General features: G+C 45.5%; 1 protein-coding gene across 1 annotated transcript; it reads left to right on the top strand.

Moving 5' to 3' along the window:
• On the top strand, positions 1-10,560 carry LOC132325811 (solute carrier family 22 member 2-like). The gene is made up of 11 exons (XM_059843373.1): positions 1-604; positions 2,737-2,840; positions 3,822-3,976; positions 6,061-6,229; positions 7,255-7,369; positions 7,474-7,580; positions 7,697-7,911; positions 8,184-8,292; positions 8,663-8,775; positions 9,837-9,936; positions 10,420-10,560. The coding sequence occupies exons 1-11, from the start codon at positions 194-196 to the stop codon at positions 10,484-10,486; spliced, it is 1,665 nt and encodes a 554-aa protein (XP_059699356.1). The 5' UTR covers positions 1-193; the 3' UTR covers positions 10,487-10,560.
• Positions 10,561-24,089: the final 13,529 nt, after the last annotated feature.

Below are 24,089 nucleotides of genomic sequence, written 5' to 3' on the forward strand. Positions count from 1 at the left end.
TGGGTGAATTAAGGTCTGATTTCAAATGAAACCTAAAAAATAGAGCTTGCAACATGTAGTTTAATAATTCATAGAGTTAGTCTTGACTTTTGGTCAAATATCTTTGTCACTTAAGTAGCTTTGCTGCCAACAAAGTTTATCAGGGCAGCAGAGAGGACCTAGTTGAGGTTTTTGAGGTGGTTTGGGTGCCAAAATGCCAACCCTAGATGACATTTTAGAGCATGTTGGCGAATTTGACAGGTTCCAGAAGCAAACCTTTCTTGTCCTGTGTTTGTTATCTGCCGCCTTCACCCCAGTGTACGTGGGGGTCGTCTTCTTTGGGTTCACCCCTGAGCATCGCTGCTCCAGCCCCGGGGTGGCTGAGCTGAGCCAGCGCTGTGGCTGGAGCCTGGAGGAGCAGCTGAATCACACAGTTCCCGAGTGGGATGGCCACGGGGCCAGCTTCAGCAGCCGCTGCAGGAGGTACGAGGTGGACTGGAACACAACAGGCATCAGCTGCACCGACCCCCTCGGCAGCCTGGGGGGCACTGGGGGCACCGTCCCCCTCGGTCCCTGCCGGGATGGCTGGGTCTACGACTCCCCAGGGAGCTCTATCGTGACAGAGGTAAAAACAACGCCCTTTGTCCTGTCCCCTCTGTTATAGATGAGGTGAGGGCTGGGGAGAGGGTTGGTGGAGCCTAGGCTGTGTTAAAATATCCCCTGCTTACCTGGAGGAGGGATTGTCTCTTACTGTGAACTTGCACTTGGGGGTTTACAAGTCATCTTCCCTCTGTCCTTGCTGTGAAGTGTTGCCTTGGCTGCTCAGGAGGCTTATATCTCCAGCTGGGGAGCAAGGCATATTTCAGCAAATAAATCCCCAGGTAATAAAGTCCAGTTCTGAATGAAATTCCTGTCACATGAGAGGTCCAGTTGGTGAAGGTGTGTAAACAGTGCAGCTAGCAGTGCTGCAAACAAAATTAGCCAATGCAATGGTCTTGATTTCTTCCCCCCACCCCCTTCTTTTTTCCTTTTTTCTTTTTTTTAAATGAATAATGTCTTTTAGAGTTGATTTTAAATAAAAATGAATTGCAGTCAGTGTGAGGGAAGGTATTGCTTCCCACAATTAAACAGCTTAAGTCAGGAATAAACTGTAGAAATTGTGTTCTCAGAAAGAGTGTGAATAAATTGAAAGTAGTACTTAAGCTACTTGCTGTACTTAAGCAGTTCAGGTGCTTTAAGAATAAACCAGTAACTGAGATGACAAACTTGATCTCATCATAGAAAGTTCCACCAAATGTTTAGAGGCGGTCAGGGTTCTTTCCCCCATGTGTCTAACACAGGAGCAGTTACAATCTGTGCTCTAGCAACTTAAGCATTCATAGTTTTGGAAGAGATTGGCCCAGGATATGAGGGGGTGCATTCTAAGTTTACTTCTTTCAGCAAGTTATGGGCTGTGAGATATGAAAGGGAGGAAGTGAGGCACCTCAAATGCATTCTGAGCCAGGCTTTCTACAGCAGCAGCAGCTCAGCAGCACATCACACTGGAAAATGCTCCAGCACATCCCGTGGTCAGATGCCCCCACCATCATCTCCTGAGGCTGTGGGAAGCTGAGCACTTGCAGTCTGTGTGGGCTTATGCAGTCATGCTCTCACATCAGCTGTCTCCCCTTTGCTGCTGAAGGGGTGCAAGGCCAGGCCCACGGGCTGCTTCCTTCATGGGGTAACCAGATATGTCACATAACTCTGCATTTTGTCAATGAGTTCCTGGTTGTGACTGTTTCTGTGAAACTTCTCAGGCTCTTTTATGTTGTCCCCTGCTCTGATACCTAAGAAAAAGGAGAGAATAGTGCAGTTTAAATCATGTTATTTCAAAGGGACAGTTTGCATATGGAAGAAGGTCCTCATGGGAAGTCCCATAAGAACATCAGAAGAAATATTTGGTTTTGTGTTAATTATGGATGCATAGATTCAATTAAACCCAACTACCAGGAGGAAGGGAAGGGATTCTCAGTCATTTTAGGAGAAGTTTTTGCAATAGCTTTTTCTCTAGTAGCTTTTATGTATTTCTACCAGTAAGGTAGGACAAGACTAGATGGCAAATATATGTGGGTATCCATGTGCTGTAAAGCTTGGCCCCAGATAAAAAATGTCTGCTCTCCAGACACATCCAACAACGCAACATAGCTGAGCTAAAGACCAGAGCAGAGAGAAAATGCTGTGGCCTCAGGGCAGATGCAGATACTTCCACACTCTTCCAGAAGGCCAGTGCTCCATGGGACCTGGGACAAGGCAGGGTCCTGAAGGCATCTAAGATGCTTCTAGTAAAGACATCACACTTAGTGGGGAGTACTCTTCTGTGTCAGGGTATGAGGCAACATGAACTGCTTAGAAATGTTCACCATCAGCCAGAAAAAAAAAAAAAAAAAGCTGCTTGAAAAACAGAGGGTGATTGTCAGATCCATGCTGATTTGATCAATGAGGGCCAACACAGGTTCAGGTGTCAGTTTTGACAGATAATAACTCATGCTCTTTCCAGAAAAGAGATGAGACATGAATGGGAGATGCCAGTAAACTGCTCAAGGGCTTTTTCCAGTTTTTAATGTTGGCCAATTAGTTAAGTTAGTAGGATTTCTGTGTGCTGGCAAAGCAGGCATTGACCCAGAAACAAGTTTAAATCTTTAACTGAAGTGAAGGAGAGTTGTGAATGTGAGCCAGCTCCTCATTTCACTCTTTTGTCTTTGACTGTGGCTCCTTTAGTTTGACCTGGTGTGTGAGGACTCCTGGAAGTTGGATCTCTTTCAGTCTTCTGTGAACGCTGGGTTTTTTATTGGCTCCTTAAACATTGGCTACATTGCAGACAGGTACGTGTGGGCTGACAGCAAAACCCTCTGACCTCCCTTATCAATGTTCAGCAGCCAAACTTACACAAAGGTTGTGCAACTGATATCATCTCTGCTCTTCTGAAAATAAGGTCATCCCCCTGGACCTTCAGTCGCCGCATGAGGCAGTATCCTGCCTTTCAGGCTGTCCTGGTGGTTAGCACAGATCTGCTCAGAGAGCCCTGCAGAGCCCAGGAGGACTATTTTAGAGCTGTACACCCCAAACTTCCTACTGTGCCATATCAGAGCCCTCAGATGTTAACCAAAGCCGGGAAATGCATGGTTGGGTCTCCCACTTAATCTGTCACACTCTGTGTGGCTGCAGCTTGGAGAAGCTTAGAGTTGTCACAGATTGCCAGATGTGTACAGCAGCAGCCACTGTGAAAAAAGCAGATAAAAAAGCAGATAATCCCTCTAGCTCCCTGCTCAGAGCCAGCAGAGTCAGACTCCCAGGCTCAGGCACCTGGGGTTAAAGAGAAACAGATGTCAGTACTCGAGGGCCTGTTTGCCCCCTTGCTCCCCTTCTGCCTAGGACTGTTAGTACAGCAGGCTCTGAGTTGCTCCAGCTGAGAAATGCAGCCCTCTCACAAGTAGATCCATGCATTACTGCTGTTTTCAAGGTTAAGGTTGTGGTTAATAATCCCTTATAAATCTGGTGCATGTGGAACTATCAGAATCATAATATTAAGCCTTACTTATTTTTCAGTCCCAACGTAATATATGTAAACATGGGACTATTCATTTTTTCCTGAAAGTTTTTGTGGAAGCGTTGAGCAACTGGCACAGTAGCTTTTCATGGCATAGAAAAACAGATGAGTGAGTAATGGGCAAAGACAGAAAGCATGTCTCTATATTGCATAGCAAAATTGGATTTTTCCCTCCTGAAGATACACAAAGTTCTTACTAGTTTAAAATGCTTCCATGACTAGTGGTTTGCTTCATGCCTATCATTTTCCAACCCAGGTTTGGCCGTAAATTTTGCCTTTTAACAACAATTGTTGCCAATATTGTGTGTGGACTCCTTCTGGTCTTCGTGCCCAGCTACGTGTGGATAGTCATCATCCGGTTCTTGCAAGGGCTGGTCAGCAAGGGCTGCTGGACTGCAGGCTACATCCTGGGTGAGTTCAGGACCTGCTCCCAGGAGCCAGACTAGCTGCACATGATGAAGGAACAAAACTCAACTCCAAAAAACTTGGAAAATAAGCCATTTAAAAAATTCTTCCCGGGGTGTTTTGTTAAGCAGTTTTCTCCCTCTTTGACTTCCCAGGATGTTTTCAAGCACTGTCATTAGGGAGAAACAACAGTAGCCTTCAAAGCTCAAGCAAGTTGTGGTGTATTAGGGCTCTTACCTTGAGGTAGGTTTTCCCCTATGGTACAGGTCACCTTCGCAGATCTGTCTAGGCCCCATGGCTCCTCTTCCTTCCACCAGGCTCTGGCTAGGGAAGGTGATCAGGCAGGCACAGCCCTTCTGGCCTGGGTGCAGACAGGATGGGGACAGAGGAGGCCATTAAAGAAGCAGGCAGAGGGTGGGGAAAACTTGAGACATTTTTATGACACAAAGAGGGAAACAGGGGCTTCGGAACATAAAAATAACTGAAGAACAGCACGTACTTGCTGATAAGAAGATGAGGTGTTTGTGTACCTGTGTGTATCCAGGGGGCTGAGCGGAGGCCAAGCCACAGAGGAGCCAGCCTGTGTGGGTGCCTCTCCCTCCCAGTGCCCTGCACCAGCTGTGTCTGCTGGTGAGGCACAGCTGGGCAGCCAGGCTGGGTCTGGGACCATCTCAGGACCTCCTTCTGCTTCAGGGTAGAGCTGCCTGGGATTTCTCTGATTTTTCTGGAGTGGAGTTCAGTCTCTTGTCCAAAATACCCAACTGCAAGCAGTCACTGAAGCAGCAGATTAACTATTTTAAAAGCTGACCTACAGAACATTAGCTGGGTTAGGGTGGCAGGTGGCTTCTACCAAATACCTCTGAGAGATACACCATTCATTGTGAGAGTAGTAAAAAAGTAAAAGTCAGTGCCCTAAACTTCCATGAAATCTTTCAGTGTGGGCATCTTGCTAATTCAGTTATCCAGATGTCTGATATAAATAAAAGCACCTATCCCACTGTCTAGACTGTCTTCTGCTAAGACATGATTATTCCTTCCTGTGCATTTCTGGATGCTTGCTTGGCCTCTTAAGACTTTTCCTGGCACAAATAAAATCTCCATCCTCTCTTCTGGGGAACTTTAAACTGTTTTAGAGCATGAAGTCCTTTTCAGGACAATTATTTGCCTCATCCTGATATTTTGTCTCTGTTACATCTTGTTACTTCTAGAATCTCTTGAAACTCTCTTATGCAAAAGATTCTTAACCAGCCCCAAAGCTCCCTTAAATTTGTCTTCTCCCTAAGGGTGGCCAATACTGAATGTCCAGGGAAGGATACAAGGACAGAGCAACCTTGTTATCCTGCCTGTGTACCCTTCAGCTGCTTCTGGCTCAGTGCCGCTGAGCCTGAGGAGACGTCTCTGTGCATGGTTCAGCCTTAGCTGATCTGTGGCTCCAAAACTCAGCAGCTCATCTGGCTGCTAATTAGTTCCTTACTGCTCTTTTTCTAATGAGTGTGCTTTCTTGAAGTCACACAACTGGACGCAAAATGTTGACCGTGCTTGTGCCTGCCTGCTGGAATAGTTACTTTTAACTCTGTATCAACAAGAGATGTGTGGGTCTCCGCTGTGGGGGGGAGTTGCAAAGTGCAGACAAATAGTGATCCCCCTGGCCTGGGAGCTCAGAGCCATCCTGTGATACAGGTTTTCCTTATTACTTGGAGTGAGAAGCGGGCTGAAAGCCTGTTCTTTGGAAAGGAAACATTCAGCTTTGTTGTTGGGTTGGAGACATTAGGTATGTTGGCATTAGATTTCACAACAAAATCCGTCTGTGCACTTTGACAAATGCTTGATTTACTCTGGGATCTCTGCAGCAGAGGACATTCCTGGATGCCTTAGGAATGTCCAGTGCACGGCCAGCAGCAGTGTTTTCTTCTCTGCTGGAGTTGGGGTGCCAGAAAAGCGAAGCAGGGGGTTCCTTGGGAGGTGTTAAGCCCGTGATGACCGAGGTTTCTCCAAGGTGTTCCCATAGCATTGGTCCTCCAGCGTCCCCCCGGCCGGTTCCAGCCGCGTGGGGCAGGCAGGCGCTGACGTGTCCCCGTGCCCGCCCGCAGTGACAGAAGTGGTGGGCCCGCAGTACCGCAGGACGGTGGGCATCCTCTACCAGGCGGCTTTCTCCGTCGGGCTCCTGCTCTTCGACGGCCTCGCCTACGCCCTCCCGCACTGGCGCTGGCTGCAGCTCACTGTCACCCTGCCCACCTGCTTCCTCCTGCTCTACTACTGGTGAGTGCCCTTTCGGTGTGCCTCTGCCCGCCACACAAAAAACCTGGCTTCTCCTGCTTCCCAAGGCTTGGTGCTGGGAGATACTGGGCGCTCCTTTCTGGCGCACACACATCTTGGTGCAAAGAGGAGGCTCCCAGCAAAAGGGAGAAGGAAATAGGACCCCTCAGCAATTGAGATCTTGTTGAATCCTAGTCTGTGCACCTCACCTGACTTTGTGTTTAAAAAACAGACCACTTGGAAAAACACTGGGGGAAAATTGGACTAGTATAATTTAGTACTTTCTTTAAGCAAGTCATAAATGAAAATAGGTGCCTTGGCATAACTTAGCTGGTCTTACACTGAAAATATGATTATTCACAAATGGTCTAATGGTAACATAACTGTAACAGACTGTTAGCATGTTCTCTTAAGGTAGAGAAGTTGCAGTTTTTGTGGTCCAACTGAAAAAAAAAAAACCCACTTGGGTACTCCTTCGTTTTAGTTTCTCTCCTCTCTTTTTAATAAATACTTTTTTGTTTGAGCGCTTTGGATTTGAGAAATCGCCTGGGTGGGTCAAGAGGTTAGGAATAATGGAAAGAAATTTGTTGCCTTCCTTCTTCCATATTCTTGAATTGGTAAGCCAGTTCTAACTTAATTAGTACTTCTTAACCTCTATTGGCAGAAGTGACAAATGGCTCCCTAAGAGGAGCTGGTTTGTGGTGAATGGGCTGGATAAGGGGACAGCTCTGCTCTCACTCAAAGCTTCTCCCTGAGTTATCTTTAGTAAACTCCTTTTTAACTAAAGCCCCTACCTCTTCCAATCTCAGCCATGGGATGTTCTACTTTTCCTGACTGGGGGAGTGGGAAGTAGCACATGAAACGCACCCAACCAAAACAAAAAAAAAAAAACAAAAAAAAAAAAAAAAAAACAAAACAAAACAAAAAAAAATCCATCTCCCTCTATTTAATCCCTCCAAAGTCTCTACTCATGGGAGAATAGATAGGCTTTATGTTTTGTTGTATAATGGCATCCACTCACATTGTAGGTGCCTCCCAGAGTCTCCCAGGTGGCTGATATCTCAAGGAAAAAATGACAAAGCTATGAAAATTATCAGAAATATGGCTAAAAAAAATCAGAAAAAGATGCCTTCCCATTTTAAGGTGAGCTCAAAGTTTGCTTGTATGTGCAAGTAAGCATCATGACAGCACCTTGCATCAGTTCCTCCCAGAGAAATTTAATGTGCTATGTACTGGCTCTTCCATAGGATATTAAATTTGAAGAGGAAGATTGTGGAAAGCAGAAACCCTCATTGATGGACCTTTTCAGGACACCACAGATAAGAAAAAACACTCTCATTTTGATGTACAACTGGTAAGAATATAGCCCTAGACAGCTAGTTTTGGAGCTCTGGATTTGGCCACTCCATCAGGACACAGATGTCTGTTCTCTTACTATCTAACAAATCCAGGATGCTCTTCTCTGCCCAGGTTCACGAGCTCCGTCCTCTACCAGGGGCTCATCATGCACATGGGAATGGCTGCTGAGAACATGTATCTGGATTTCCTCTACTCTGCACTCGTTGAGTTCCCAGCTGCCTTCATCATCATCGTCACTATTGACCGTGTTGGGCGGCGCTACCCCTGGGCCGTGTCCAACCTGGTGGCTGGGGCCGCCTGCCTTGCCACAGCCCTCATCCCGGAGGGTGAGTCACCTGAATGAAACCCCAGGGGGGCTTCCCAGCCTCTCCTCTGGGACCTCCACGCTGCTTTGTGAGGGTCCCTTTGCCACCGCTCATGCAGTCCTCAATGCTCCCATTCCCTTACTCACACAGGTGAAACAAAAAAAACCAAACATCCTTTAGAAACATCAACAGACATGGGATCAGAGGTCCCACAGAATAACACTGTTGTGTCAACTGACACCTGCTAAATCACTGGGATGCTTTTAAACGTGTTGAATGTATTTTCTCTGCAGACATACACTGGTTAAAAGTGATTACTGGTTGCATTGGGAGAATGGGAATTACAATGGCCTTTGAAATGGTTTGCTTTGTAAACACAGAACTGTATCCAACTTATATCAGGTAGGTGCATCCTCTCCCCAGTTGGCATTTGGCCTGGAAACAAATAGTTGAGGCTGATGTGTATGTTATGTTTTATGTTAAATTATCCTCAAATGTGTCAGAACTACACAGATACTATTGAACATAAAGTAGGTGAAGCACAATTAAAATGCTTTAAAAAGTAGCTAATAAAGAAAAGAAATGTATTTTTAGACAAGGGAAAACTCACATGACTGAAATGAAGGGAAAATATGGGAGAACCAGGGTGGGTGAGGGATCTGAAGTTCCACACAGGGGCCTGGATCTGTCCTGTGTGAGGGTGAGAGTTGTGATCCCTCCCCTTCCAGCTGCAGTATCTGACACTAACGTGACCCCTTTGCTGCCGAAACAGGAATCTCGGGGTGATGATCTGTTCCTCTTTGTGTGATATTGGTGGAGTCATCGCCCCATTCGTTGTCTACAGACTGGTGGAGATCTGGCACGATCTGCCACTGGTTGTCTTCAGTAAGTGCCACCTTTCCTCCTTGCCAGCCCCTTCCAGGGTGCAGTGGGGGACCCGAGTTCCAAAGGGAGGGAAAAGCCACCAAGGCAGCTGCTTTAAGTTCAGCAGAAGCCCCCTGCTCTCTACAAGGCCTTAGCCTCCAGTTTATGACAAGCTGGAACTTGTTTATGCATCAGGTCTCCCTTGCCCCTACGATTTCTCCTTGCATTTTAAAGGAAGTTTGAGTCAAATACGTGTTTGACAGATGGCAAAGAACTCGTAAAATTTTTGATGACCTTAATATTTGATGGATTTAAAGCTGATTTACTGCTCTACTGTGAGTTACACTGTCTTTGTCCAGCAGTCAAACCCTAGAATTTCATGTAATTCCCTCTTTAACGGAGTACAAGTATGACTGTTATGCTTCAGCTTTTCTGACACTTGTTAACTGGCTCTTCTCCAGCTACTTGGAAAGTGGCTGGTAAATAAATGCAAGATAAGTTTTACAGACTAGTGACCTGAACTCTCAGGTCAGGGTCTGCAACACTTCTATGAATCTTTAGGTCAGCACGTTATTTTCAGAAAAATACCTTGGATGGCAATATGCAGATTTTGACAGACAGGACATCTAGAAGGGCACTTAGTAGATTTAAAATGCACTGCCAAACACATGCAAACTGGATAAAAGAAATTATCAGAGGAGAATCTGATTGTGTTGCTTAGAAGATAATACATTGTGTGCACATTTTCTAATCTTATGTGAACAGCATAAAGATGGAATGTGTTTCCTGTCATGCTCTAGCACTAAAAAGAGTTCTTTGCTCCATAAAGGAAGGCTCTGTCCAGTTTGAGGTATCTTAGTTCATGCAGAACTCACGAGAGGACTTGGCTTGGTGCTGTCTGCACAGGGCAGCCACATCCTCCATTTTTGCACCAGCATGGCAGTTTTGCATATGAGACTTGAGGTGCACACCTTGTGTAAAGGTGCACCTTTAAAATAAAATGCCAGTGACAAGTCCATTCAGTCTGGCAGTAGCAAGTGGCTGACAAATGCTTACAAGCTCTTTGTGCCTCTGTTTTGAAGCTGTGCTTGGCTTGATTGCGGGTGGCTTGGTGCTGCTTCTGCCTGAAACTAAAGGAAGAGTTTTGCCTGAGACTGTGGAGGATGTTGAAAACTTTCACAGGTGAGTCATGATGATGAACTTGTAGCAGTTTTCACTTGAAATTGGACAAAATCCCTGTCCAGAGGGAATCCCAGGGGTTACTTGGCTACTTGTTTGTCTCCAAGAAGTTGCTGGGTAACTCTCACTGGACAGATTCCAGATTCCTTTTACCCCATGTAAAATCTTGAGAACAAATAGTCTAAGCCTTTGCTAGCCTTGAATAGTGGCACCAGTCTCTCAAAAGTGTGGCAACACCATTATAAATGGTATTTGTGTTTAAAAAAATGCCTTAACAATTGAAGAGAAAAAGGGCAGTCTTGGTAGCAGCGTCACATGTGGTGCTTGAAGCACCAGTCAGTATCTGCTGAGGAGCCAGAGCAAACCTAAGGGAATATATATGGTCATTTTACTGGGGCCAAGGCAGAGCAGGTGAGGAACTTGAAGTTAGATTCTCCCTGAACAATTTCCTTCCTGGTTGATGTGCATGTCTTATTACTCTTGCAGGCAAAGTGCTCCAGTGGCCAAAAAAATCTATCTCCATGTCCAAGGATCAGAAGTAGCACGTGGCTGAAGAAGGTGTAACTCTTGCTGGGTAGTCTGCCTTAGGGCAGTAGCACAGAAATGACACTTAGAATAAATACCCTCTCAAAAGTCTTGCCTCTCTTATTTCAATTTCTATATATCCTTTATATCCTTTATTTACAGTGTTTAGGGTTTTCTGATGGGATTGTCCCAATTGCTGCAGAGCTGCTTTCCCCTCTGTACACTAAGATAAACATATTTTAGGGCTGGGAAATTTTTGTACCAGCTGTGTGGACTCCAACATGGACTTCAAGAGGTCTTAACTTGAATATGGTAGGATCCATACCAACAAAACTCTGTAAGTCTCCATGAAGTCTGACTTTGTAGGTTTCTCTTAAGAAGAGGCAGTATAATATGATATTTATCTCCACTGTAGAATCAAGGTAACTACAAAGCTGGTTCAATCGTGTGACAGCTTGCACAGTTTTAAAAAACTGATTTTATTTTCTCCTATTTTACTGGCTACTCACAAGGATGGGCATGTGGCAACTCCAGAGCATGCATAGGAGATACACTCATAATCCTTTACAAGGTAATAGCATTATACATGTGCCCTGCAGGCGCATTCCTTTGGAGTGAGCTGGGATCAGGCCTGGGAACTTGCAGGACCCTGACCAAGGGTCCTGTGCATCAAGGAGAATCAGGAACAGAACTGGGTCTTCCAGGAAATATCCAGCACCTTCAGAAATTTCCTGTTGAGCGACTGTAACAGACCTGTGGTTGCAGGGCAAAACACGGACAATGGTCCTGTGGTTCCCCTTCCCTGTTTGTGTTGCTGGTCTCCATCTGCTGGAAAACACTGGTTTTCCATAAGGATACTGTGAGCAAGGTACAAGATACCTCTGCCCATTGCTAATGCGCTGCAGGGAGAGAGCTCCCAGTTGAGCAAGACACTGCTGGACTCTAGCAGGCAGGGTGAAATTCCCCCAGGATTGCATCCCAGGGACCTTGCACCTGCTTTCAACCGACCTGAACCTCAGTTAATGTTCAGTGCTGCTGTGAGGGCCCCCAGGGCAGGGAAGTGTGCTGTCCAGAGAGGCAGGGTCATGGCAAGGTTGCCCTGAGAAGAGTGGGGACAGATCAGGAATGACATGACTTTGGCCGGGGCAGTTGCAAAACTAGTATTTGCTTCAGGATCAGAGGGGAATAATCCTGTCCTGAGAGGGCAAGAGGAACAGTGGGGGTGTAATTATGTGTCTGGTAGAGCTGATGTCCTGCTCTAGTTGCAGACATGTCTCTTCTCTTCACTAAAGGAAATGTCAGAACTTCTGACTTACAATTCTTTGATATAAAACCTGATGGAAACTCTGGAGGTAGAAAATGGGGGTGGTAGCAACAAGTCAGGCAGAGCAAAGACTGAGAAGAATAAATAACTAACTACAAAAGCTGAGTCCCAAGACCCTTACTCATCACACTGGTATTTATTCCCACAAGCACTGCTACTGCCACAGCAGGAGCTACAGAGGTGGCAGGCTCTGGCACGCCTTTGCTTTACTGTCACCTACATCTGATAGTGGCACCTGCTTCTGCTGGCAGCTTAATGAACACAATTCATTCATTTCTTTGCTAGTGACCTTTGCCTACTGATGGATTGACTCCTGGAGCTGGAAGTCAGAGGGATGTAAAAGCTGGTCCAGCTGCACAGGCTGCTGTCACAATGGGGAGCAGCAGCACTGTGTCCTGGGGGGTGGCAGGAGTGTGTCACCCCCAGGCTGGGGGTGGAGCTCACATCCTGCCTCAGCTCAAACACACAGAGTTTGACAGCTCCCCTTCCCCTAAAGAGCAGCTGCAGCCTGTCTGCTCCTGGGGCTGCTGGAGCATAACCAGTGCCAGGGCTGCCCCTGGAGCCTGGGAAGGAGCACTTCGGGACCAAGCACCATCTGACTCTGGCAAGGAGCCTGGGAGCAAGTAAACAGGGCCAGATTCATTAGAGTGGGACTGACCCCTAAAGAAGACATGGCCCCTCACCTAATTCCTTAAATCTGGACTTTATATCGGCTGTGCCTGAAGAGAACATAAAAGCTTCATGTTTTGGGATACCCACCAGCCTTCACCAAGTGGGTTTTGGCTGACCAACTTTACTTTTACAAACTTTCTGGTGTTGCCCATGGCATCATCTGATGGGCAGATGACCTTGTGGCCAAGGGCTGCACCTTTCTAAGCACTGTTCTCATCCTCTGCTGCTGCTGTCAGCACCTAAATCCAAATGCCAACATGCAAGCATGGCTCTTGTTTGGGCTCTTCTGTGTTCCTATCCCATCCCTAGTCTACAGCACTGTGTCATCCTACATACTTAATATTTTAAAATATTAAGAAATTGGGTCTTCTTCCACAACGAGAACTGGTCAGGGGGCAAACTCAAATCCAGAGAATAAATATAAGCTGATGAATATGATGTGAATCACAGCTTCCCAAGAGCTGTGGAGAAGACTCTTCAAACTTCAAAGGCACTACAGCAGTGATTTTCCACCATGGTATGGAGAGAACACTACTTTAAAAGCCACATCCTTTACTCCTTTTTTGGCTTATCTTCCCCCCTGCTTCAGTACTTATTTCTGACAGATGTTTGGGACTTTGGCCATGTAAATAATCAAGCTGAGGGCATTAGGAAAACATTCATGCATAAACACAAACTTTAATGTGCTATAATATGCAGGGCAGTTGTTTGTGCTGGTTCCAGGGGGTGTCTGTGATGGGGCCTTCTGCCCCTTCCCTGTCATGACCCCGAATGTTGATGCAGTTGTACACAGCCCAGCACATCCTGAGGATTCACTGCCTCCAGCTCCTCACAGTCTTTTTTTAAAATTTTCCAGCTTGCCTAATATCTAGTCAAATTCTGGAATGCCAAATCTTAAAAGCCAGCCTGGGCTTAGAGGTGCTTGTTTTTTATACCTATTTCTCTGGAAGAAGAGGAGCAAAACGAGGAGGGAAAAGGGGCTTGTGGATGTCTTGGGCACCCACAGTGGGCTCTACAGTGGCAGTGCTCGCTGCTGAGTGGCAGGAACTGAACTATAGACCAACCAACAGCACTCAGACTTTAAGGGAGGTAGAGGGAATTGTGACAGTAAATCACTGCCTCTATGCTAGTTTTGTGCTGAGTCAGGTGTAGCTTGGAGGAAGTGAGTTGGGCTCATGACTGCAGCCCAAAGAGATTTTTACTTCTATAAGAAGCAAAAGAAAGTGTTTCTTCATGAATTTTCCACTTTTGCCACATGAGTTGCTGCTGCCAGATGCCCTGGGACACCTGAAACATGAAAGTGTTCAGGAGGCAAACAGAAAATATTTGCAGGATGGTCCATGAGGAAGTGAAGCAAAAATGCTTCTGGCTCAAGAAGTCTGCTCTTGTTACAGGTGAGAAAATTGAAAATTTGATGGTGTTGGGGGGGGGGTCTGGCCTGCTGCTAATCAGGGGTCCCTGCCCTGCAGGGGCAATTGCAAACTGGGTAACTGAGGACAGAGGCTGTGAGCCAGCCTCCCTTGTTGACCAGTCCCTGGATCAGGCTGAACATCACCTTCCAGGTGCAGCTCCGTGCAAAGGCCATCAGAACCCCTGGAACCACACTGGTGAGGACTGTGACCAGAAGGCAGAGTTTGTGCCCACACCTGTGGAGGGAAAAAAGAGAAGAAAGAAGCTCAGCTCCTGGAAGGGTAGGGGGTAAACCAAAGGGTTTGAAGAAGCTGGAGAGGATGCCTGTTAATTTTGAATAGGAGTCTATATCTGCTCCTAGCTTTGCAGCATTAAGCACCTCTATGGAATTTCAGGGAACTCCCCTGCCTTGTGTTTTCAGGTCATTGCTCACTTTTGGTTAAGCCTTGGCCAATAAATTCAAGATTGTTTTGATATGGTTTCCCAACCCATCTTTCAAATCTGCCACAGCTTTTTAATGGGGAGTTGTTTGCTACCTGTGATCTTTTCTTATTTTCTTATCAACCCTGGCTGACTATTGAGATCTTCTTGAGAAGGGTTTTGTACATGGCTGTCATTCATCATTCCCTTTTTCACTGTGACTCACTGGTAGTCAGAAATAGAGAGTTTCCAAAACAAACAAGCTGACTGGAACACTGGAAAGGCATTTGACTTCTAGCTGACAGAGATACATATTCAGTTAGAAGTATGAATTATAAAAGCCATTAAATTAGTCAGCATCCACTAACAAAAACAGCATGATAATAAGTACCAAATAGCATGATAATAATTACCAGCCAAAGTAAGTGTCTTTTGTTTTTCACAGTAACATCAGCAGATCCCATCACTCAAACTCCATTCTCTCATGAGTCCGACATAGAGACGTTTTTGATTTACCTTAAAATTTTGCCTATGAGAGCCTCATCAGACCACATTTGAGACTTCTGGTTCTGTTTTTACCCTGGACACAACACCTCCTGGTTAAGGTATTTCGTGTTGCTCTTGGGTGCTCTCAGTGCAGGAGCAGCAGTGAGCTGGGTGGTGTGAGCAGAGTGAAGACCCCTCCTGAACACTCTGACATCTTTGTGCTTTATCTTAGGAGGAATTATATCCTACTCCCTCATGCCTTTTCATACTCCTGCTTCACAGAAAGCCTTTGCAAAAAGATCCTTCAGTATTTTGACAGAGAGAGACAGAAGAGCATTTCAGCTATAAATGGCTATGAATTTGGAAGCCCTGGTTTCTGTTGGCTCTAACCAACAGAAATGGTGGCAAGAAATGCCTTGGCTAGGGAGCATGATTGCTTGGAAAGGTGATCTGAAGAGCGGTGCTTCTGAAAGCCATGGAATCTGCTCTCTGTTATTTCATGTCCTGTTATGCCTGGATGTGGGTGCATCACCACCCAAGCCTCAGTTCTGGGAAAAAAAGATGGAATGTTTTCAAGTTTAGTAGGAGATTAGTCAGAAAATAAGAACTTGGATTCAAGAGAATGAGAGGATGAGGGAGGTAACAAATGTTTCTGATTAAAACAAAACAAACAAACCAAAGGCCTTCCAAAATGCATGTGAAGAAAAGCCAGAATTCTCATAAGTCTGTCCACTTTTGTCCATGAAATGGGACAGAGGACTCCATCCCAGGACAGAAGACTGGATGTAGAATTTTTGTGGTACTGCTGTAACTATTTGATGGTTTTCACCTAAGAATTTCTTTTGCCAAAGGTGTGGCCACACACAAGATGTGGCCACAAAGAGTTACTTCAATAAATCACTATCTGCTGATGAAAAATCCATTGAAGCAGGATGCTTCTGAAAGAGCCGTCTGGTTCACTGGCAGCATGGTAAAGATTTAATGAGGATGGGAAAGCAATCTGTCCAATCTGTGCATGGATGAGCTCCTCCACAAGCAGATTCATCTGCACAAGGACACAGTCCCATCCTCATTTTGTGACACTGCAGAAGTACTACAGGGAATGGCGCTGCCCCTTCCCATAGACCTTCCCCCTTGGAGGAGTGGGACAGTGAAAAGAAGGGAACAATAGCAATATCTGTTCAGCAGAGACAATATTGGGGCAGTCTTGGGTGGAAAAGGCTATTGAGAATACAAAGTAAAAAGAATAAAAAATTCAAGACAGACTGGATCTCCAGAAGGGTTGCTTACTCCCTGTTCCCTCAGTTTCTTCAAATTCCAGTCTCATCATCCCATGTTATTTTACTGAAAAATTTGGTATATATGAACAGGCAGACAAGCTACAAAGCACAGAACTTGTTCAGAGTCTAACCTAAAAAACCAATTCACTGGGCTGATATATGGCACAATGATAATTGTGATGGAAAAGAGGAAATGAAGGACAATAATGTCTAGAACTGGCTAAATACAGACTCAGCTGAAAAAAAGAAGGATTAAATAAAATTTAGGAAAAAACAACTGCTTCTATTTCTGTAGAAAATGGAAGAATATTTCTGCTTCTGATTTCTGAGAAAAACTCTCCTAGTTTGAAACTGATTTACGGCCATCTGGATACTGTTAAAATTAATGTGAAGCAAATTTATCGCAAAGATGAGCAAATAGTTCTTGGTGCAAGAGTAAAAATTTCAACTTGGACTCTGAGCTTGTGTTGCAGTTTGCACCTATGAGAGAAAACAAAGTCTCTCCACTTGTGTGAATTCCCCAGGGTTGTAAAAATGGAGTGATACCTTGGCATTTTTGTGGATTTTTGGGTCACAACAGCCTTTGAAAGTAGGACCTTAGAAACAACCACCCATCTCCCTTTTAGGTGACACACAGACCCTTTCAACCAGGTTTTGGTTACATTTATTTTCTTCCTGGATTGTGAATGTTGTTCAACAACATCAGAAGACAACCAGAAGAAAGAGTTCATCCCATACCTGTCTACACACCACCCACCTGCCTGCTATGTAGCCAATGCTCACGGAGCCAATAAAATCCCAGCACTCACACACCACTGGAAGAGGTCCAGCTTCCAGGAGTCCTCACACTCCAGATGAAACTGTAAGGGCAAACGCATTTAGAAGCTCAGGGGCATTCCCCCAGGCCATGGCTGTTTGAGAAGGAAGGAAACCAATGGCATCAACTAGAAAACAGAGGGAAAGAACTGCTCTATCTTCTTAAGCTGACACGTTCATTACATCTTGTTTGGACTTTGCCCAGCCTTGTCAAAGTTACACCCCAGAAAATGATTGCATAATGACACATAAGGAGGCTGAAAAAGGAAGGAAAACTCGAAAGAACAAACAAAAAACCTCGGAAAAATCTCATCCTCTTGTCATCACCTATCTGCTTTAAATTTGGAGGACACTTGAAGCATCATCTCCTTCCCAGATGCCAAGACCTGTCTCAATCCATGTATTTCCTTGCTGCAAAAGCAGTGCCAGGTGAGAGAGGTACTGCCATGAGCCCTGCTGGAGTGGAGCCAGGAGCTGGGGTGTCCCTCACCTCATTAGCACTGGCAAAAGGCCCAGGATTTGGCTGGCTTTTCTCTGAAGAGAAGGGGTACCTGTGAACTTGCTTTTGATTTACAATTAACAGGTTGTCAGGACACACCCAACAAAGGGAGGAGGGCAAATTGGTAATAACTTCTCCACAGCTGGAAGTATTCACTCAAGTGTAATTAGCCTTCAGCCCAGGAAGAAGCATGAATGTATTTGGCTGTTTATTTAATCTTTGTCTAACTCAGACAAGTTTGCTGGGGCCATACCAAACAGCTCAGCTCGGTTTCCCTGGTGTGGAGGACAGCTGGAGTGCTCTTCTCTGCCCCAAGGGAGAATGAGATGGACTTGCTTTGTAACAGTGATGGTAGTGAAGCAAGGAAATATGAAAGCCCTACCCACAGAAGCTAGAAAGTTTTTTAAGGTCGAGTTACACAAAAATCTGCTAGGCACAGTTTAGGTATAACTAATACAGATTTGGCAGTGGAGGGGAAGTAGAAGAGATCTGTTTGGGGATCATTCCTATACTTCAGGTCTCTACATGGCTTTAAGACTATTAGTACTGCTTTGCACTGATTTTCATATTCTAGATTATCTGGTTTAGATACTGTAAATTGAGATAAAGGAGTACTGCTGTTGCTAAAGCATTATGTGAGAAATGTAGCCCTATCCTATGCTTCTTTTTCATTATGGATGAGTGTCTGAATTATCATCCAAAAGTGCAATTCCTCAGTTTGGGCTATGGGGTGCTACCCTCAGTTTGGTGATGGAAATAATAATTATGAGAATAGCCATTTATTACAAAATTGCAGTATTATGCTGCGAGGAAAGCAATCATTTCCCCTTGTTTATGTAGATGGATCTTTGCCCTAAATGCCTAGCAGGTTCTGACATTGAGTGTTTATTAGCAGTCAGACTCAGACTGTACACCAAAAGCAAACTTTATTAATCCAGCATATTCTATCCTTAAGCTGTGCAGATAGGAGGGATTTTTCTGGACAAGCTATGCCTCACCTCTGTCACAACAGAGCTCCCTGGGGAGTCGTAGATCCAGCCATCCTGGCAGGGGGGATGGTGTGGCATTCACATTCTCTCAAAAATCCCTTCACTCAGGATTTTTCTCCTGGGAAGCTGAGAAGACTCAGAGTAAAAGGAAAACAATTATCTCATTTGCCTCTCCTGTGTTTTGCTCCTGTGGAATTAGTTTGGAGATTGTTTCTCCAATGGGTGATTGTTTCATTGGATTCTGGTGTGAGCTGTTTTGACTCAATGGCCAGTCAGTGCCAAGCTGTGTCGGGACTCTGGAGAGAGTCTCGAGTTTTCATTATGATCTTTTTAGCATTCAGTAAGTATCCTTTCTGTATTCTTTAGTATAGTTTAGTATAGTATTCTTTAATATAATATAGCATCATAAAGTAATAAATTAGCCTTCTGAGATCATGGAGCCAGATTCACCATTCCTCCCTGCCACGGGATCCCTGCAAATACAACAGGACGGTGCCCCCAGTGCCCCCCAGGCTGCCGAGGGGGTCGGTGCAGCTGATGCCTGTTGTGTTCCAGTCCACCTCGTACCTCCTGCAGCGGCTGCTGAAGCTGGCCCCGTGGCCATCCCACTCGGGAACTGTGTGATTCAGCTGCTCCTCCAGGCTCCAGCCACAGCACTGGCTCAGCTCAGCAACCCCGGGGCTGGAGCAGCGATGCTCAGGGGTGAATCCCAGGAAAAAAGTCCCCTCATAAATGGGAGCAAAAGTAACAGAAAGCAGGCATAAGACAAAGAAGGCTTTCTTCTGAAAGAAGTCGAATTCTCTGACCTGCTCTAAAATGTCATCCAGGGTTGGCATCTTTGTGTGTCACAAATCATGGAAGTATCCAACTCAGTTGCTTTCCAGGGCTTTGGCTTTCACTGCACGTCTAAATAAGAGCTGAGGTGTTTGATTTAAACTCACAAACATATAATTAGTTAAGTTTGTCAATTGTCAAGTCACGCATTGCCACTTTTGTTTCTTAAACGCCATTTCTAAACACACTTTGGCTCTTCTTTTTGGCTTCTGTTGTTTATTTGTTTTGTATAAGACACACTTGAAATGCAAGATCTGGGGTCTTAGCTTATGGCCACTTCAGTCTGTCACTGACAATCTGCCATGCACAGCATGGGGCAGGTGGTAATTCCTCTGTCCAGCATTTTCAGAGGCCATAAGTACTATTAAAGCAATATGTTCCTTTTCCTCACTTGCATATACAAATGGAGAATCTTAAAGTGGACATAGATAATTGCTTGTATGCTCTTTTGAGGGAATAGGAGAATACAGCAAAAACACAACAGGGCAAATTTCTGTTAGCTACTTAATGGCTGAAGAATAGTGTTGGGCCTCAAATGGGAAGCAAACCAGTCACTGCAGTGTGAGCTGGGGCCTCTGAGTCAAAGGTGGCCAAACCAAACTTGCAAAGGGTTCACATGCAAGTTTGACCCACACTCAGGGAACTGAGAGTGGCCCTGAGATTGGTCACCAGCCCTTGCATGCCCATCCTGCCCTCTGCCTCCTGCCCTGCCCTGCACCCTAGGGAGGCAGAGGGTAGAGGCTGCTGCAAAATACAGCCCCATCTCACAAATAGTTTGCAGCTGTTTAATGAGAATTTATTAGACAATGCTAATGTGTAAATGTGTGATTAAGCAATGGAGACATCCTCAGCCTCTTTTACTTGAGAGGGTGATTAATGTTGTGTTCCCATGGCCACGACCAAGGTACTTTCATCTTGGAGGTCCTCCAATGATGGAGGGCTGGAAGAGGTTCAGTGCAGCTGAACATCAAAAGTGTAGATTTGGACAAAAATAATTTATGGGCATATAATAAATAAACAAATAAATAAATGATTTATTTATTTATTATATCTGCCTGAAAAATTTCTACCATCTTTCTGTCATCTTTCTGTCTGCAAATCTTTCTAAGCCAGACCAATTATAGCTGGTTAGTGCTTCTGAAGGGAACCTCTGAGCAGGCTGCTGTCCCTGGGTTAATTTTCTCTTGAGGAGCACTCAGTGCCCTCTCTGAGTTTTATGAAGCACAAAACTAAATAATGAGGAAAACAGAGGTGATAAGCAATATAAGATTTAAAAGTGCTGCTACAAACGAGCACTCTTGAGTTACAATGACCGGCATTCCTAGGAAATGTCAGAAATCACAAACGGGACTGCTCCTTTGCAATAAACATCTTTTGCAGCTAAGAAAAGACCAGCCCTTTGTGTGCAACTGAAGAGTTTTCCTATCTCTGTTCAGCCTGGTTTCATTAGGAGCAGAGAAGGGACTATTCCCCCTGTTAATGCTCAAGGAGCTCACTGCACCAGCAGCCTTTAAACCTTGCACCCTCCTGCACACAGACCACTCAGCAGTGCACATATCTGATGCAGTGGTTAACAGCTAAAGCCTGTCCCAGCCAAAACTGAACTTAGTGCAACAGGAAGTGCACAAACTCAAGAAATCTGCTTTACTCCCTTTCCTGATTCTGCCTACTGTGCTTTCATTCTGGAGAAAGAGAGACCTGCCAGTGTGGTGCTCACATGCCAGTTATCCTGTCAGAAGGTTTATCTCTGATTATGATCAATGCTATTTCTTCTGGAAAACCTTCACTGTCACTTGAGTACTCTCTTTTATCGCCAGGAAGCAAAGTGTTGCCCTGTGGTGGGAGTGACCATGAGCAGCTTTACATATTGCAGGATGTCCAGAGGTTTTGGCTGCTGTCATCCAAGCTGCCCTTGAATAATCCCAGACTCTCTCCTGTGTATGGTCTCACCAGTCTGGAGGGAAATGAGTGGTCCATCCCACCCATATAAAGGCAGGTGACTCTTGTCACCTGGATATCCCCGAGTAGAATGCCTTTAAGATGTTTTTAGTGTGGATTTTTTTCCACTTTGCTGGGGACAGAGCAGGCAGTGAGCATGCATGCAGTTCTGCTGGTGGATCTGAGTGCATGTGAATGGAGGCAGCATGAAAGCTTGCCAGGCTGACATCTGCCCTGAAAAACTAAACATGACTGTGCATGGACTCAAGCACTGTCTCTTAGGCACTGTGCTTCATCTTTACCACCCTCCCCAGCACTGTTTTGCCTGATTCCTGTTAGCATCTCACAACACCCAGGCAGGTCTGGGGAGGTGGTGTCAGGCAGGCTGTTTCTGGTAGCCAGGAGGGAAAACATCACCCTGTCTGGGAATGGTGTGCACAGAGGTGAGCCATTGCCTCCAGCCTTCCCACTTATTAGCACAGATACTGCACAGCACTCACCACCATACAGCACGTAATTCAGCCAGATGAGAAAAGGGAAGAAAGCCAGAGCAGCTCTGTTAGCTGAGGGCATCTGTGTCCCTGACAGAAGACCTGTATCAGTCTGCAGTGGCAGGTTCATGAAACACTGTCAAGTGTGTCAGGTTTGCTGGGTATAATCAGTAATCCCTTCAGTCTCCAGTAGTGAAGCATTACCATGACTGCTTTAAAACAAGTCAGCCTTCAAAAGCTGGGGTAAACGTTCCTGTACTCTGACCTTCTGAGCTTTAGATGTAGGCTCGAAGGGTTGGTGAAGTGTGAACAAAGCCAAGGCTACCACACTCCTGTAAAAAAAGCTACAGATGAAAGGCTCACTGATAATGATTGTATAAATAGCTGTTGGCTGCCAAACAATAGCCCCAATTCAAAGATCTGAAAGCATCCTCTCATGAAATCACTCATGAAGACTGAGAAATTGAGGCAGAGAGATCTAGCAGCTTAGCTTTTCAGAGGAACTGGTTTTCAGATCTTTGGGAATTTAGGCAAAAACAGTTTGCTAGAGGTGCCTTAGACAGACTTTCCCATGCAGACTTTCCCACCAGGAGCATGCTGACATGTCCTTCAAACCTTCTTGCATGAGTAAACACTTCTGCATTGATTTACTTCCAGTGAGTCATTCTTTCATGCTTGCCACTTAGTGATGATTTTGGTTCAGTACTTTCCTGTGCATTTGGATCTTATCACGGCTCTGTTTCCTGTGAATATATCAAGAACATAAACTTTTAACAGGGAGCTCTGAGCATGATGTCTGTCAGAATCACATGCTACTCTGTACCTGAGCAGGACATGCTAGATTCACATGAATGTGATGGAGAATCACTGGAAACATCCATGGAAGCATCAAATAATGCACCCACTGAGATGCACTGCCTGTGCTTTGGGGTGCAGGTACTTCAGCCAGGCTGAGCCAGTCTGATTTCTTGGTGCAAAGCCCCATCCCCTTTCCTACAGCCTGTTGTGGCCTTTGTTAATCCTGTAGACCACAAACTGGCTCAACTTTCTATGAAGACAGAGGCCAATCCTTTCTGCAGTAGCAGGTTGTAGGGCTCAGTGAATGGATGAGGAAATTCAGCACAAAGGAAGGCACAGGATCACGTGGCTCAATCTGCTGGGAGAAGGAAGCTGGAAAGAAGAGAGAAGAAGCAGTGGTGATGGAAAAACCATCTGCCTTGTAGTTTTTGGTAGGGTTTCACCTGGGCTAATGTCAGCCATGTAAAAGCTGAACATGTAGCATCTAGCTACCTCTGGATATATATCCACATGTGAAGCAGGAGCCTACAGTGGTGCTTAATGGCAGATCTGTGCACCCAGAGCTGCTAATAGCTGGAGCCAGGGTCATGGGATCTCAGCTCTTCAGGTCAGCACTGAGAGCAGGATATGCAAGAGCTGACTGTAGAGGGAGCCTATGCACCTTGTTTTTAGGCTGCTCAAGTCACTTCAAAAGGCTCGTGTTTGCACTTGGTATTTATTTGCACCCTGAGAACTTGTTTTATAACTGAGAGAAACAAAGTGTACTTTATGGTTGGCTCATATACTACTAACACATTTTTCTCACAAGCTAATCACACTGTATTTGGCAAAACCCTCTAGTTGAAGATTATTTGCATCTAGCTCCAAAAGTCACAGCTTGAGCTCATTTCTTCCTTGCACAGTAATTACCACTTAGTATTGTGCAACCTCGGAGTATCCCCCTTGGTGACAAAGACAGCTCAGTGCTCAGTCCTTACTCCTCAGCTTTTGCCGCGGCACAGAGCACGACGTGTTCATGGAGTTTGTCCTCTGAAGGTTTCATTTCTGCAGTCGTGAGGTGGCATGGCTTTTGCCAAGACCAGGAGCATGCTGAGCTGCTGTACCACTGGCATTTGGCCTCCTGGGTTGCTGGAGTGCTGTGTGAGCACTCTTTGGTCAGGATGAGGATGCTTGTGCTGCCCAGGGAGAGGGAATTGGCCCTGGGACAGCTTGGCTTGTTGTGAACCTGTGCCAAGGTTGTGGTTTGCTGTGAACCTGCACCATGGTCCCTAGGGCGCTGTTGCTTTGTTCTGACTTCCCAAGGAGATGGCAAGGTCACCCCACAGGGCTTGGGGTTTGTAGAGCCGCTCTTATCAAAGGCTGCACTGATAACAGGTTACCAAAGTGAGCAGAGGAGTCCAGGCAGCCCTGTAACTCCTGGCACAGAGCCTGGAGGGTGTGCTAGGCACTTCAGGAAAAACATACTGGTTTTAGGTATTTTTAAATGCTAATCTGAGAATTTTCCTGAGCCCACCCACCCATTCACTTCATAAAACTCCTCCGAGAGCTGTCTGGAAGGGGTAACTAGTAATGACATCTATCAGCAGCATAAAGGATGGAGCTGGGCAGACCAGCCTTCCCAGCTCTGGGATGTCACAGCACAGGTACAGCACACATCATCCATGGTTACCCCTG

This window comes from Haemorhous mexicanus, chromosome 3, assembly GCF_027477595.1.
Source record: "Haemorhous mexicanus isolate bHaeMex1 chromosome 3, bHaeMex1.pri, whole genome shotgun sequence".
NCBI classification, from domain to species: Eukaryota; Metazoa; Chordata; class Aves; order Passeriformes; family Fringillidae; genus Haemorhous; species Haemorhous mexicanus.

Coding starts and splice junctions, on each gene's coding strand:
- LOC132325811 (XM_059843373.1), top strand. CDS start 194: ATGCCAACCCTAGATGACATTTTAGAGCATGTTGGCGAATTTGACAGG. Junction 7,581..7,696: donor CTCATTTTGATGTACAACTG/GTAAGAATATAG, acceptor TTCTCTGCCCAG/GTTCACGAGCTCCGTCCTCT. Junction 8,776..9,836: donor TCTGCCACTGGTTGTCTTCA/GTAAGTGCCACC, acceptor TCTGTTTTGAAG/CTGTGCTTGGCTTGATTGCG.